The sequence below is a fragment of the Manduca sexta genome, unplaced genomic scaffold, assembly GCF_014839805.1.
Source record: "Manduca sexta isolate Smith_Timp_Sample1 unplaced genomic scaffold, JHU_Msex_v1.0 HiC_scaffold_725, whole genome shotgun sequence".
Taxonomy (NCBI): domain Eukaryota; kingdom Metazoa; phylum Arthropoda; class Insecta; order Lepidoptera; family Sphingidae; genus Manduca; species Manduca sexta.
In genome coordinates, this window is record NW_023595545.1 from 1 (window position 1) to 15,175 (window position 15,175).

Consider the following 15,175-nt stretch of genomic DNA (forward strand, 5'->3'; position numbering starts at 1 on the left):
ATTATATCAAAGTGTAGTCAGCAACGTAAATAATTAGTAAAATATTCAGGAAACTTTAACGCGAGCGGAGTCGCAAGCGAAAGCTAGTATGATATTAACAACATCCAATATTTTTTTTCCTGCCACTGATTTAAGATTATTTTTGTTTCTTATGAAAATTATCATTATTATATGCTAATTGTCATTAAATATAATACATATAATATGTATAATAAAGGCGCTTGTTACGAAGCACATGTATACTCGTATTAGCGCGTAGTTTGCCGTCCGCTCAGTAATACATGACCAGGTATCCTTGAGAATTAATGATAGTATAATTTAGTAAAATTACTGGTTGGTACTCTGTGTAATAATATGATAACATTCAACCGTCGTACACATAGTTATTTTAATATACGATTTCCTAAAGATATATTTCCGTAACAGAAAAACATTTGTGTGTATGGTGTAGGAACGAAAATGGATCTTGACAGTAGTTTCTATTCCACTCGACACAAGATTTCACTAGATTGGGACCATACCAGGTCCAAGTAGTCTTTACGCGTATAAATATTTTATTGTATATACAGATGGCGAGCGATAGCCTAGTTGGGTGTGGAACGGACTGCCGTGACGAATGTCTGCAGGTTCAAATCCCAAGGGCACACACCTCTGACTTTTCTAAAAAATCATGTGTGTATTCTTTGTGAATTTATCGTTCGCTTTAACGGTGAAGGAAAACATCGTGAGGAAATCTGCACATCTGAAAAGTTCTCTATAGGAATTACGAAGGTGTGTGAAGTCTACCAATCCGCACTAGGTCAGCGTGGTGGACTAAGGCCTAATCCCTCTCAGTAGTAGAGGAGGCCCGTGCTCAGCAGTGGGCAAAGTATATAAAACAGGGCTGATATTATTATATTATTATTATTATATACAGATGTGCACCTTGTGCTAGCCTTATATTTGTTTGAAGTGTTTTTGGAGTATTATATTAACGAACGGGTTGTTGGTTGCAGATGGCGAACTCTCAGAATTGTTACAACGCGCCGCTACTTCAGCCGGTACTCGCGCCCGAGAACAGGGAACCCAATCCAATGGCCCACCATCCGCTGGCACCCAACAGTGAGCATGTATTTCTTAACATTTTGTAGGTGCTTCTATCATTTAGTTATTTTGCTTTGTACCTCTGGTTATCTGATATTTAAGCATTTTTTTATATTTACGCCAATTGTTGCAAGTGATTATTCGTACAATTGTAATTAAAAAAATATAATGTCTATTACAGTGATGGGTTTCCCGAGTGCGATCCGACTGACGGGCTCGTTGGGCGCCATCAGCAACCGCGGACTACTTTCTGTACTGCAGCGGGACGTGCGGGATGTACGGGACGTGCGGGATGTGCGGGATGTGCGCGATGTACGGGACGTGAGAGATGTGCGGGACGTGCGAGATGTGCGAGACGTGCGAGACGTCCGAGATGTGCGAGATACTCGCGAGCGTGAGCGTGAACGCGAGCCCGAACACGAGCGGCCGCACAACGTGCCCGGCTTCTACACAAACGCCAATAATCTGCACGCATCTCTGTCAGTATTTTTTTTATTAGGATTAAGGAAAGAGGAAGGCTAACGTTGCTCAATAAAATGTAATCACGATAAAAAATAAATTATGTCTAATACCTTTTGCTGAGTTCAAGAAGGTGGTTTTGTATGTGGTAGACACTAATATTATTTATTTTCTAGATCACAGCCTTTCTAAATCCTTTATCGTTTCAGACACCGCACAATCCCACGTATATCGGCGGCGGTGGACAGCCCCCTACTAGACGGCGCGCTGAGCGGTTTGGGCGGGCTGGGCGGCATGGGCGGCCTGGGCGGCCTGGGCTTCACCCGCGCCGAGCGGTCGCTGCAGGGAGAGATCCGCCGCTCCTTCCACCGGCCCGGCGACGCAAGGCACGACACCGGCCGCTCCATCCCGCGCAACCTCAACATCGCCTCGGTCACTGACGCCGCCGATCTTACCACCTTTGATGTCGATGACAGGTCATTTTATGTCTTCTTTTTGCTAACTGCATGTACACAAGCTTGTTGACCCACATTGAACCAGTGTGCTAAGCTATGGACTAAAGTATTAATCATGAGTTTGAATAGACACTTGCGTAATAATAAAATACTGATGATCGAGAGTTAATATTATAAAATAATTTGTTGTTAGATCAAACGTTCGTCTGACAAGCGGCGGACGGTCCCGGGCACACAGCGAAGAGCAGAACGTGGGCGGCGCGGACGGCTGTGGCACGGGCTCAGCCGCAGGCTCTGGGGTTAGTGCGGGCGTGGGTTCAGGGCCGGTGGGGGCAGTGGCGGCAGTGGGCACCAAACCCCCCGCGCCGCCGCCCGCCGATCCGCCGCTCTCCGCGCCACCAACCACGTTGCCGCTCACCGTCGATAAGGTCTCTGACGTACATATTGAGAATCTTCCTTTTCATTGGAGAAATACTATACACGGCTTCATTCGTAATCTTAATTAGAGCAAATTCCCTTCTGGTAGAATATTATGACTGCATACCAATTAAAAACTGTAAATATAGTTTACGTTTGCGATGGATCTGTTGTAACGGATGTGTGTTGTGGCAGCCGTCGTGCGTGTGCAGCTACGAGGCGAGCGCTCCAGGGGGGGAGGGCGGCGAGGGGGCCGAGGGGGAGGACGGCGATGACTACCGCAGCGAGTGCGAGAACTGCAAGTCCGCCGGCAGCTCCAGGTCGTATACATAACCTTATAATTTTATAAATGTTTTTTTATTGCCATTTTATCATCATACATCATACAGTATCGTGTATGATTAAATAAATAAAACAAAAAAAAGAAAAATAAATTTAGGCAAACCTGTAATGCAACACGAACAGCAATCAGCTGATGCCCGGAGTCGATGACCTACGTCAACGAACGGCGCGCTTTTTACCTCATTAGCAAAATTATAAGCATTCTATTGCGATTTTTGGTCATCGTGTTGGGAATCACCATCACTATTGTCTGTGTTTATTTTTGTTTGTGTGTAAAAGGAAGCAATTTTCGATCATATCGCATTTAGTTTGCATTTCGAATGTTTTTTAAGTCAACGAATACAAATTCCAAAATAATCGTGCGCATAGCTACCTCGAGAGTATAGTTGTAGCGAGTGCAGTGCGCGTGTGTGAGTGTGCGGGGTGCAGGTGGGTGTTGTCGGAGGGGTGGGAGGGGTGCGCGACGCAGACGCTGCAGCGCCGCGCGCCCGCGCCCGCCACGCCGCCGCCCGCCACCGCCACGCTGCCGCAGCCCGTCACCAAGCAGAGGTACGCAACCCACTCACTATACCTTGGAAACCTTCACTTCAACCCCGGGACACCTGCAGGGGCGTAGCCATCGTCGTATCAGTCGTATCAGTGATACGAGGTCCCTCTGGGTCCATACCTACATTAAACTATGCGCCCAAAAGTTCGCACTGTCCTGAAGAGCCCTCAACCTGTCCTTATAGTTATATCCCCCCACGCTACAGTCATATTGCTTAAGTACGATAATACCCTTACCACTTTTATGATACATTTACTTGATTATACATTAAAAAAAAACACGTGAGCATATGATATTAGAATTGTTGATGTCGCTTGTTTTCCGCGTGACGCACAAGGCGCCGCCACATCCTGATTCATGCCGTAGGCGCTCAGACTTATGTAATTAGACGTGCACTTTGCAAGTATTATTAATATTATATCTGTTTAATATGAAATATATATTATTTGCACAAGCAATTGGCGAAGATAACGCCTCCGTATCAAGCCAATATATCTTAACAGTTCATCTAGATTACTTCGATTAGGGCGACATCACATCGATTATTATATAGATTTGTTTCTATATATTTTATTGTATTATTTATTTTTAGACAAGAAACGACCGGATATTTTATTTATGATTGCCAAAGAAAAAATAAGGTTACCTTTTAAGTATTTACATTGAAATAGGTCCAGCTCTAAGTCATTATGTGATTTAATTTAAACCAGTAAGGAAAATGAAATTTTGTACATCCACGCCTTTATTTCTATTTACCCCAGTTGATGTCGTTTAATATATCATGAGTAACTATTATTCAGTTGAAGGCTCTACCCCTACCAAATGGCCTTGAGCATTCGTTCCATACATTTATGTGCCCGGGTTATGAGCGGGGTATATTCAGACTCACGAATAAAAACTATTTAAGGTTTTTTGAAAAATCTAAGTAACCGAAACATTTTTGTATCGTTTATCTTAAGTGTTGGATGAAAATTCAAATTATGTGTATTTTTAAAGAAAATGCACGGTATCTATAGTTTTAGTGGCATTTTCATTATGAAATTATCGAAATAATATTCGCATTTAGAAAAATTTTCAACAATCAAAGTCAAGATAACATATTTGATATTGTATATTTTTTTTTGCTATATTGTAAATTTTGAACAGACAGCTTTTAAAAGCGTCACCGCCTTAAGCTATCATTAAAGTAATATTATTACCGACTCCCAAAAAAAGGACAAGCTTCTCAATTCATGTTTGTTATGTATTATCTAATTACACTGAGGATTGTGCGATTGCCCATTTTATTTGCTACACAGCAAGTTCGCGGTGCGGTCACATTATTTTTGTTTTGGGTTCATATTTTTCATGCATATGATAAATACTAACTGATTATTTTTAACGCAGTCGATCATCGGTGAACGGTCCGTCGAACTGGGAGAACTGGTTCAACACCATCATGGACTCCGACACCGAGTCCGAGGAGGAATGAGTTTTAATTGACTTCGACGAAGTCAATAACAGTGCACTCGAAAGAGACATACACACAAACCTTTAACATAGTGTTACGAATCGCTGAGAATGAGCAATACAAATATTTTATTCGACAATGTAGAGCTGTCAGTGTACACGAGTTTTATCGATATTCGTTCACGATAGAAATACGTTCGATTATTTACAAAGGTATTGTCGATAGTCGATGTTTTGTGTTTGATCAGGCGGTAATTTGGACCTAAGTTAATGTACGTAAAATCTTATGTATGATGTCAATAAACCGCTCCAACGTTAATCTTAGATCCGATCTCGAGAATAAATCATTTGTTAGCATAGCAAATAACTTTATTCTGTTTGGTCCATTTTAGCGATCGATCGATAAAAAGCGATTGGGATGCCTCATTGAATTTGAACGAAATTAAATTTACGACGAATTGTCAGTTAAAACACTTAGGTAGGTCCTTACGTACCCTAACTTATGTCGATCCGTTCTAGTGTTTTGCCCAATATCGATAAATAAACCTTTTCGATCCTAAATTAATTTTTTATGAGTGCTGGTATATTGTAACGTTGTTTGTATTTTGTGTGTTGTGACGTTTTGTAGATTTTAGCTATCCCTAATATTTTGTTTATTGCATACGTTGTTTTTTTAAGTTGGGTTGGTATATACACTCTTTATTTTATTTGTTAAAAACAAAAGATAAAGGAGCGCCAAAAATTTGACGACCATTGAGATACAAATCATTTGATAGTATCACATGATTTAGATTATCAAGTTCTATGACTCAGGATCTGATTTAGAGTAATTACGGTAATGCATTCTCAGAATTTCCTTTACTTATTATGTGGATATGATATGATTTTAAATATCCTTATTTAGAATAGTTCTTGTGTAATATTTTTTTAACATTCCATACTATTAAGTAGATATTGTTGCTGAGACCAATGCATCACAAACTAGTAATAAGTCTAACGAGTGACCAAACACGCTTTATATGGCACATTTGATGTGTTTATTTTTTATATATTTCAGTTATATTTGTATATTACGTAAGTATTAGTTGCCTAATGTTGATTTTGTTTGATGTTATGCCAAAGAATTTTAAGTTGTTATCTTTACGACTTATTTTTGTTTTCGTTTCTAGTTTTCATGACATACTTAATAACGATCTGTTACATCTCAAATACTATTATTTTTGAATCTAAGTAGTTCGTTAGTACAGATTTTATTAATTAGTCGTGTTCAGTCAATAGTTTTAATATTAATGTATACAACTTGTTCTGTATAATTGAAAGTATCTCTATTGTACATTTAATGAAGATTGCTAGAATATTACTGTGTGCCAAAAATTTCGAATTGTTACCATGAGACAGCTGATTTGAATATCACGCGTTTCATGAGATACCAAAGTTTTTCGCAGCACGTGGAGTTATCGATAAAATCGCCTTCGATAAATAGTTTCTATTATTATTAAAATTTATTTAAAAGCAATATGTTTTGGTCAGCTGTATATGCGGGTACCATCTTTGATTTCTTAATAATGCGTAACAAAGTTATTAAAAGAAATTTTATAACAAAGAAAATGTGTTTAATTTTACAAATATGGCGACTTTAACGATTACTCCACGTATGTGACTTCATTCCAGTGTTCAACTTGAAATGATTAGAATGTCGATTTGATTACATAATAGATTACAGTATAATATAAAGTATTACTAATGTAACGCAGAAGTAACTTAGTTATATATTTTTGTCAAAGTAAGATCTTTAATGGTAATTAATGTAAGTAAGTTTAAGTACAGGTAGAATTTTAGAACCTGAATAAAACTTAGATTGGTCCTTTGATGTCGTATTTCAAGTAAATAGTGTTTTAAAAATATGTAGTAAATCAATTTGTTTTAAAATGTTCTATAATATATATTTCGTAAGGGTCAATTTCTACTATTGCGCTGGAAATTTTATTCGACCATGATTGTAAATGATGCTTATATTTGTGTTAGCGAGGAAATTGAAAATAACGTGTCCATTACTGCACTCTTCATGGCGAAGAATGCATCCTGCAGCAATGGTTCCCATAGTCTGGCCTGTTTTTTTATCCGTGCAACGGCAATGTGACGGCGCTGCACCTGATGGTAAGTGGAGTGGGGTCCAATGGAATTAATTTATTTCCAAACACGTTCAAAATGCTATTCCTGCTGGTCCTTACCCGGCGCATCAGTGCTATGGGAACATTAGCAACGAATTTTATCTGTTCTTTGCGTGCGTTTTCATACGTCTCGGTAACCCAATTGCCAGTCGGATGCCTGATCGTAAAATGGCACAGTAAAGTTTTTTTTTATCTTTATATACAGTGGATGTATAAAGGTGGACGTAATGCCTGATGTATTTTCTAATAGTCAACCTTAAACTTAAAGTTTGAATTTGTTTAGTTACTTTTTTGGCTGATTGGACTTATTTTTTCCGTAACCGATGTCGGTTACTGCTTATTGGTTGCGTGGCTACTTTTTGGGAGTATTGCGCAATCTTTAGACGGAGTAGGTAGTTGTCCAGATGTATGAGAGCTTATTTGTAGGGAGTTGTTTTTTGTACGTAAGTGTGGCTACGCTTGCGTCCTAAAACCCCCCATCACGCGGTAGTGTGCTCAAGTTGTTTGCCGGCTTATGCTAAGGACAGAAATATCGCCCATATGTTTACCGGATACGAATGAGCTACAAGGTTGGCGTTAGCGACTTTACTTGACGCTCCGCCAACCAATACCTATGAAACAGTACTGGCTGTAGATTTGTCTTGCCGTTGCCGATGGTCTTGATAGCGATCGCTGATTATCGATCATTAAACTTAACAAGTTTTTACAATTCGACAAAGTACAATAACTTGTACTGAGATGTGTATCTATATATTTTACTTTATGTATAAAGTATGTATTTACAGAAAAATATTTTTATAATAAAATTTAAGTATGTATTGTTGATATTTTATATAAAATTTTATTTTTTTATATAACGATAATTTAGTGTTGTTTGTTGCGTTGTCGATAACATCGGCATAGTATCAAAATGGTTTTGTTTTTGATATGGGTTCAAAGGACCAATCTAACCGTGGAGGGTAACAAAGCGAGTTCATAATTCAATTTTACAATTAAATACAAATTAATATAAAGTGACTTCCATTCTTAGTTTCCAATAGTTTTTCGATTAAGTTATACACTTTGTTGTCTTGTGCACCGGTATATTTTTTAAATTTACCATTTAGACGGATCGAAATAAATGAAAATAGAATATTTAATAGTCTGACTTTTCAGGGTTGTAAGTATCGTAGCAAGTGTAAATTTAGTGTTAAATCAGGGGTGTCGACTTACCTCAACATTGCGTACCAATATCCTTGTGACAGATGATAATTATTACGTCGCGTAGCTGCAACGCCATAACTCATTTGAATATTAAAAATACTGTTTTTTTTTTCAATCCAGACTGAATACTTTTACGTAACGTACAATTAACTACACTGATTATGAATTAAATTATCTAACATTTGACGTCAGTGATTTTTAATTTGTGTTTTTGGGTTTAATTAAATAAAATTATATAAGATAAACATGAATTGCATCATTGAGATTGAATACGTAAATTAGAGTGAAATTTTGTTCAGCAGTTTGTCTTTTTAATTTACATTACACTCTTAAAAGCTGTGACGTACGCATTACTTAGAGGTTTTGGATGTAGGTATAGGGTTCGATATATCGATACCAAATATTCGTTAGCTGTTGTATTTTTCGGTGTCAGTATTCCAAAGAACGGCTGCTAATTATCGGTACTGCGTAGGCGGAAATATCGATATTTGATTAAATCCATCCACAACGTTACCGATATCGAGTACGAATCACCATTATAAATATTCGATAGTATAAGTTCAAAGGTCTTGCTTTCGAACTTTGTGTAAAGTGTCAATGGTATTTGACCCCATAAAGTTTATTACTCCGTAGAAAGTTGCAAAGCGACTGTGCGTTCAATTTGTCTCTTTAATTTCAAAAGTATACTTTCGTTGTTTTTTTTTTATTATTTTATTAAAACAGATGATACGTACCATACATTACAATAGGAGTAAGAGTGCAATGTATTTTGTCTTTCTGTTAAATCATTATCGTAAGGAAATTGGAGACGCCGTTATTTGTTAATATTATTAATTAGATTTTGTCGATGTAATACAAATCTGGAAGTAATTAGATTTATAGATATCGATATCACATTATCACGAATCTAATGTGATCTTATCGTGGTGATTAAAATGAAGATCATGTAGTGCGAATAGATTGCAAAATAATTGTTTTAAAATTAAAGCACTTTTCAATAGAACTTTAGACGGATACAAACCTATCTGATATTTTGTCTTTACTAATTTATGCTTGACTAGCGTTTGTTCGTTGCTGCGCCTACGTGAAAAGTATTTCTATAATAAAAGTCCCGCGTTACATTTTCCTGGCATAAAAATTGTCAATGACCTTCCCAGGGTCTAAATCTATCTCCATTACAAATTTGATTGAAATCTGTTTGGTGAATTTTAATTGGTATGGAAATATCTTGATACTCTGGGAAGGATATAGGCTACTTTCAGTTCCCGGAGAATCTATATTGGATAAAATGTTTATTTACACCGTTTGCAAGTTGTATTGAGAAGTGTTCTACAGATTTCATTCTTGTTCAAAACCACAAAACATAAGTTAAACAAAATATCTTTTTACTAAAAAGCATTATTAATCAGTATTACTAACTTTTATCCAGTTTGCTCATACTTATGTCAAATAATTTGAAAGGTAGTTAAATACTGATTAAGTAATTCCCTTATTTAAAATGTTTATTAACTTAATGTTAAGGCGTAGTTAAGTGTCTTGGCGCGAATGATCGAAATGATTGGGCCTATCCGAAATATTTTCTTTAAAATACGCTCAAAGAGTAATATAAAAGCCATCTATTACAATATAACAACTTGGACATTAAAAGCAAGGGTATTTATGTTTCCATACTGACAATATTTGTTACCTTCATGAATAACTTGGTTTATATTTTTAATATTTTCATTCCAGTACACGCTTATTTAGAATATATTTTGTTTATCCACTTGTGGGTATGTTTGTGCGTAAGAGCGGTAAATATCAGTATTACATTTTCCGAACTAAATATCTATGTTCAAAATTAAAACAATGTAATAAAAATGTGTAGTTTTATTTAAATAACAGAGCTACTTAAATAATTCAGCAATTAAAACTGGGTATTATTCGTTGAGTACAACTCAAGTATCAAATATAATGAAGTTATTATGAAAAGGTAAGCGGTAGTAGTAAAATAATAACAAATAGGAACGAGGAAAGTTCTTGGCGAGTGGAGTGGTCTTGTTCTGGATTGGGCAGCCAGGGGCCGCATTGTCTGTACCCAGCCTCCTGCAACAAAGCACCACGTGTGAGTATGACCTAGAATTCTGTATTCAACCTAAGCATTTGCCTAATACTGACAGTGTGCCGGTAGGTTATGGCTTGGTCTCTCAATTTGCGGTACACTTTATGTGCGATTTTCTATCACAATGCTCGCAGGAGTCGACGTCAGGCAGCCGGCCGATTGTTATAACTAACATTAACTAAATAATGTTAAATTACCATTTCCACTATCGGTTACATATTATTTTAAAGATATCTTCCTTGTGGGGTAGTAGAAACTAGTGTTATAAAAGAGGGTAACATGGCAGTGAGCCCTAGCAGGGCAAACAAAATACAAAAGCTTTGTGTCAAATAACAGAACACTAGTGCCTACAATGCCAGGGTAAAGGTGACTAAAACCGGAATATATCAAGTATTCTGTTTATAAAGTAATGTAACATGTGTGACCTGCGAGTAGCGGTGCGGGTAGCACTGCGTGTGCGCGCGGCGCGCCGGCAGCGGCTCGCGGTTGCGCCAGCACGCCAGCTTGCTCGCGGAGCTCGCGTCCGGACCCACCGCGTCCTCGTCTACTTCCAGATACTGACAAAAAACGCCGTTAAAGCTGCATGACTGAATGTCCTATATCATGTATGATGTATGATACAATAACAACTGGCCAGTGTAGTGCAGACGCCGCGAAAGGCGTGAACCATGTGGGACACCGCCCGGAGTCTCGCTGTCCGATAGATTTCGCGTCTCAGTCATATCCAGCTAAATAGTAGCATTTTCCGGTGAGTTGGTAAAATTTGGTAACACAAATAGGTATGTTCAAACAGCCCAAAAACGATACCTTTAATATTTGGTCATGACTCGCTTATAGGCATAGGCATTTTTAATAATTTAATATGAATTTTATACTCTCAGACAACACTAATTTAATTTTGGGTACCAACCTGTTCATTGACTAGCGGGTCAGGTATTGGTCTGCCTTTATAAGGACACTTGAGATATACAGCCAAAAGCAACAGGTTAGTCTTCGGTACTATGGCACCTACCAGCGGCCATTTGCAAGGCTTCGGAGGTTTTCAACATCTCCATGGCTTTTGGTGTACGCTTAAAATAAATACATATAATTACTATCTTTTTTTATGCTGTAGTTTAATTAGGAAACTAATTTGTCGCCCGATAGTAAGCGATACGATCACCCCTAAACGATAGCAATCCAAAAAAAATCCAATTAAAAAATATTGCGTGGCACTCCACTGCGCTTGTCACCCTGTGATATAAAATTTTAAGTCTCAATACTCAGTAATTACGCTGGCTACAATATCCTTCAAACCGGTACACAACAGCGCATGCGCACTGCTGCTTGGCGGTAGAAATAGACATTGCGGTATTAAGCTCTGGTTTCCTAGAAAAGCGGTACCGTCATAAAGCGGCAGTAATACAGCGGTGAATGACGTCACTAGAACGTTGTCTATATAAACAAAATGTCGTGGTTTCTTAGGGAGCGGTATCAGACACCGTAACGTCAAAAAGCGGTGAAGCCATTTTTGTATTGTTTTAGCCGGACGAAGAAACGAAATGAGTTCCAACTCCAACTGGAGCAACGAGGACGACAAAATTTTAATAGATGTCGTACATATCCATGAGTGCGAGATGCTTGCGAGTACTACTTTACTTGTGCTCATTCACAAATCGTAGCTCCTCCACAAGGCATTCATTTAATTATAATGGATGAGCATTCAGGCAGTCCTCTACATGATGACGCTAATGTCATCGTCTAAACGATTGCTTTTAAATGAGCAAGGACAAATTACCTATATAATTAAATTCGCGAACGTATGTATGTATGTATGAATTATCTGTTAAATTAAATAATGTTGAATAAATAAAGCATAAATTGAAATATTATTGTATTGATTTAGGAATCTACTTAATAAGTATACATAGGTTTTTTTTCTGAGCTTATTGGATTTTTGTGCCTGTTGAATGGTTTGTAACTCAAATCATCTTTTATCGTAATCAAATAATACTGGTATTAGGCGAAACTATTTTCTGAATTTCTCATCATTGCTTTGTAGACAGACGGTGACGTACTAAAATCTCAAATACAACTTCTGTACCAGCTTTGATAAAATCATCTTTCTCTATACGACTATTTTCCTCTTCTGATGATAGCTCACACTCCAAGTAAATTATTTATGCTATACTTATGAAGGTCGTCTTTTGCTCTCCTGTATCAGATACGACTTGTTGGCCGTAACGGTGATGGAACTTTACACATGTCGTCACCGTAAAAACGGCCGCCTTTTTGCGTCCAAATATTGCGTCCGTCATTTCGCGTTACCGCTATTCTAGGAAACCAGAGCTTTACCTACCCAGTCAGACTGTCGAATACGAGAGACCTATTACGAATTGGTAGGTACGTTTTCGTAACATATCTAAATTTTCTATCACATTTACTATTAGTGCATAATTTTTTTCTTAAATTTTATATTATGGCTTTTAGAACCTAAAAGGGTCTATGATAATGGGGCTAAAATTTTTGCCTCGTTTCAAGAGTAAGCATAGGCTGTGGATGGTATACAATGATAAAATACCTGCATCTGGTAGAAGGGCCGAGATCTATCGCAAGCAGCGAATCTCGTCCTATTGATGAGCACGCGGTCGTCGTACAAACTTTCATATTTCTCTCGCTCATTATCGCGCCACAAACGGTTTCGACGTTTCTGCTTTTCTTTTTCTGTTTCTGCTGATACACTCATTGCTGAAAACATATTTAATATATAACATTCCATGAAATATATTGTAATTGGTTTAATTGTCTAGGTGGCGTAGTTATATTACGGTGTGACTGCAATGGTGCGGTCTCGGGTTCGATGCCAGCGCCGGGCAAATTGATATGAGGTTTTTCTACGCACTATTAGCCCGAAGTCTGGAATTTGTGCCTGATATGGCAAACTGCTCGCTTCCTGTCAAATCATGGGACGGAATAAACACGACGAAAAGTTGTTGCGCCTCTGCCTACCTTTTCAGGGATAGAAAAAGGCGTGTGTGTGTGTTTTAAGATATTTATCTACCTAAAACTTGTATGATAGGTAATGGGTGTCCGTTACCTTTTTATCGATTTTTATCATTAAAAATGTCAATGACGCTGAGTGCAGTGAAATAAGGAAAGGTGAAATAATTATATTATAATATAATGAATTTTCGCAATACCTACATAGTTATGTAGGTCTGTTTGAAGCCGGATATGTTACACGAGCTGATCCTGTAATGGACACTTACGTGGACCACTATGGTGGGTTTTATATCTTGTGTATGGCAATCTCTATCTGGGCGGATACATTTAATATTCTGTGACCAGCTACCAGTATGATTTGAATGTACTTACAAATTAAATGTGTAAGCAACTTTCACATAGCTCAGTTCAATTAAATATGTTAAGTATTAAATAAAAACATTTCGGTAGACATACCTACCATAATATATCTTACCTGAGTTTAATACGAGTAAAAATGTTGCCAACTCTTGTGTGATGCGCAATATTGACTGAGCTGAGTGCCATAACGATCTTAGAATAGATGGCATCGTCTGAAATGACAGGGACATTTACATTATTTGAACAGTACGATAACTTTATTAAGCGTTATAGTTATGATATATGTATGAATACAAATTAAACACAACGCTTTTCGTTGTAAAATCAGTGTCTAAAAAGCTTCTTTAAGGTGGCATGGTTAGAAAATGTGATCTTCGCTATACTTTTGTTAATATGATTTGTACCAAAACTTACCGGGCTGAAGTTGGATTTTTCATCTTTCGGCGGGAAACAGACGCCTTGGTAGTCATGTATCCAGTTAAGTTCGAACACAGAGGCATTAAGCAGAGCGCCCATAGCCGTCGGGTACAGAGTGGCGAGATGCTCCGTGACGTCATCCTCGTCTTCAGATCTTTGTTCCTCCTCGGGCTTGTCTCTCGCGACGACCCACCCGCCCTCGTCGACCAACACACACGCCCAGGCCACGTTATCGCAGCGAGGCACACATTTATCCTCGTCTTCCTCTTCGCATATCTGTAGTAACAGGTAACTATTTTCCTTTACGTGGCGTTCACGGAAACTTACACGTAATGGTCAATAATTCTGTTGTTCAATGCGTTTTTAAGAAAACGTAAGAAACTGATATGCGATATTGTATTTTAAGTATTAAATGTGCAGCGTGTACAATTTAAAATTAAAATATCGTCAAAACGCGCGTCATTTCTAGTATTGAAAACAAAGTGTGTACAATCAGCAGCTTTTAATTTGCAGTAGTAAGTATTTTATTATAGATAGGTACTTACCGGAAAACTTGTGACACTACTGAGCAAATCTATCAAATGCTTTGTATGCAGGTGGTAGCCGGCTACTCCGATGATGCCCTTGTCAGGGAAGCCCAGAGTTTTTGCAACGGTCAGCCATTGTGATCGCGTATCCAGCTGAAATTGGACATAGTATCGAAGCGCAGTTATTATTTTAATATCAAGCCTCTTTATGTATTGCGATGACAATGATCCGCCTTTAGTCGTTCATGTAAGAAGTCTGGTTATAAAAAAACTTCACCTGGTTGATATTAAAAAAATATACATATTTAATCAGGCCAACGACCTTCGTCTTTCAGCATGCAGTACCTAGTAATTAAATTAAAATTTGGGTTTACTATAAGTATCAATTAATTAAGGATTTATGACAGTTCTTCATTTTTATCTTATTGTGTATTGTTAATTAATGTGATTTAGTATACTAATTATATGTATAAGTTGTATCTATTAATATAATTTAAAAACAAATGAAATAGTTTGAAAAGACTGCTCTAAACTTTCTTCTTTTCCCATTTGATCAAATTCAAATCGAATTTGGACTTGGTTCAACATACTTTTTCAAGTATTTTATTTAAAACATTTGGTATAGTTTTTATGGCTATCCTATCTCACATTAATTCTCCCTG

General features: G+C 37.6%; 2 protein-coding genes across 2 annotated transcripts; one reads left to right on the forward strand and one right to left on the reverse strand.

The window, feature by feature from the left end:
* Positions 1-995: 995 nt before the first annotated feature.
* Positions 996-9,986, forward strand: LOC119193574 (the record flags this gene model as incomplete). The annotated part of the gene is made up of 7 exons (XM_037447223.1): positions 996-1,101; positions 1,265-1,562; positions 1,752-2,018; positions 2,191-2,425; positions 2,610-2,734; positions 3,186-3,305; positions 4,690-9,986. Coding segments are annotated over 7 exons (1,236 nt in total), but the record flags the coding sequence as incomplete, so codon positions are not given.
* Positions 9,987-14,746, reverse strand: LOC119193575 (the record flags this gene model as incomplete). The annotated part of the gene is made up of 7 exons (XM_037447224.1): positions 9,987-10,211; positions 10,653-10,784; positions 11,138-11,297; positions 12,788-12,954; positions 13,685-13,781; positions 13,984-14,262; positions 14,532-14,746. Coding segments are annotated over 5 exons (842 nt in total), but the record flags the coding sequence as incomplete, so codon positions are not given.
* Between the last annotated feature and the right edge of the window lie 429 nt (positions 14,747-15,175).